The 1,360-nt window shown below is 42.4% G+C and overlaps 1 protein-coding gene across 1 annotated transcript; it reads left to right on the top strand.

Annotated features, from left to right (window-relative positions):
* Positions 1-144: 144 nt before the first annotated feature.
* Positions 145-457, top strand: SARC_16296 (hypothetical protein; the record flags this gene model as incomplete). Its single annotated transcript, XM_014289596.1, has 1 exon — positions 145-457. A coding segment is annotated over one exon (313 nt), but the record flags the coding sequence as incomplete, so codon positions are not given.
* Positions 458-1,360: the final 903 nt, after the last annotated feature.

The raw sequence follows: 1,360 nt of genomic DNA, 5'->3' as shown, positions 1-1,360 counted from the left end.
ATGTATAGACCTATTTGAGCGACACTATATATATATATTTCTATTTCTATTTCTATTTCTATTTCTATTTCTTATTTCTATATATATATATATATATAGCTCAACTCTGCATATCCACTCTACTCCACAGGACTCATACATCCCATGAAACGCAAGGCGCACGTTCACACGGTCTTCGGCGCGGCGCTGATCTCCACCACGCTAATGTATGTGGTCATGGCCCTGTCCTGTGCCCTCTATTTTGGGGCCAAGGCCAATGCCAGTATTAACTTAAACTGGGCCAGTTTCCGGTACGGTTACTCGCCCGCAGAAGCGCTGCCCCTGTGGGGGTCACTGCTGAATATGGCAGTGATCATCTTTCCTGCGCTGGATACGTTCAGTGTGTACCCGTTGATTGCTATCACGCTGGGAAGCAGTCTGGAATATATCGTGAAGAAGATGTCACTGGCGGCAGGTAGGTCTAGGTCAAATGCTCCAAGGATGTTGCCTCGTGCGCAGATTTTTCGTATGCAATGAAATGCCTCAACATTATACAATTATTCGTTATTTTTCATGTACAAGTATAGCGTGTGTGCATATTATTGTTTATCTTCGTACGTACAATATACGTACATGTCTTCGGCTAGGTATATGTGCATATATATATTCTTCTTCCACAGGTACAAGTATAGCATAAATGTATGTTAACGGTTTTTTTAATACGTATACAAGTATATGCCTTCGGCTAGGCAAATGCGCATGTTAACATTCTCCTCCCAACAGTTGTGAGCTCATGTCTTTGGCTACGGCACGCTAATATTCTACTTTCTACAGATATAGACATACGTCTTCGGCCAGACATATACGCATGTTGGTAGTTTTCTTTCTACAGATAGAGTTCTGTGTTTTGGCTGGGCATTGATGTATATTGGCATTCTACTGTCTGCAGGTACACAACTGCCAGGAGGGTTGGTTCGTTTAATGTGTCGGCTGCTGGCATCAGTTCCACCGATCTTTGCGTTGTTTTGGAGCAATGATATTGCGCTGAGTAAGTATTTGGAAAGCCTGAATAATTACTTGCCATTATCCACGTGATGTTGTTTTGGAACAGTGATATTGCGCTGAGCCAAGTTTTTTATATATGTGTTTCCGTATATCCGCATTGCCATCCAGTTCAAATGATTTCAAAGCGCCTGTGCAACACTCCCTATCCAATGAATTAAAAGCCGTTCTATCACATCCCTGCCTGCTAATATTCTCACAACCCGGCTCAATGCGTCACGTACAGTACTCGATATATAATGGTAAAACCTTCTTTCGACCCCAGTTAAATAGTATTCCCATAATCCGGCTCATCTCAACCCATCACAGTTATAACAAC

This window comes from Sphaeroforma arctica (genome assembly GCF_001186125.1).
Source record: "Sphaeroforma arctica JP610 unplaced genomic scaffold supercont1.7766, whole genome shotgun sequence".
Classification (NCBI taxonomy): domain Eukaryota; class Ichthyosporea; order Ichthyophonida; genus Sphaeroforma; species Sphaeroforma arctica.
The sequence above is the reverse complement of the archived record's forward strand: the minus strand, read 5'-3'. Positions and strand labels throughout refer to the sequence as shown.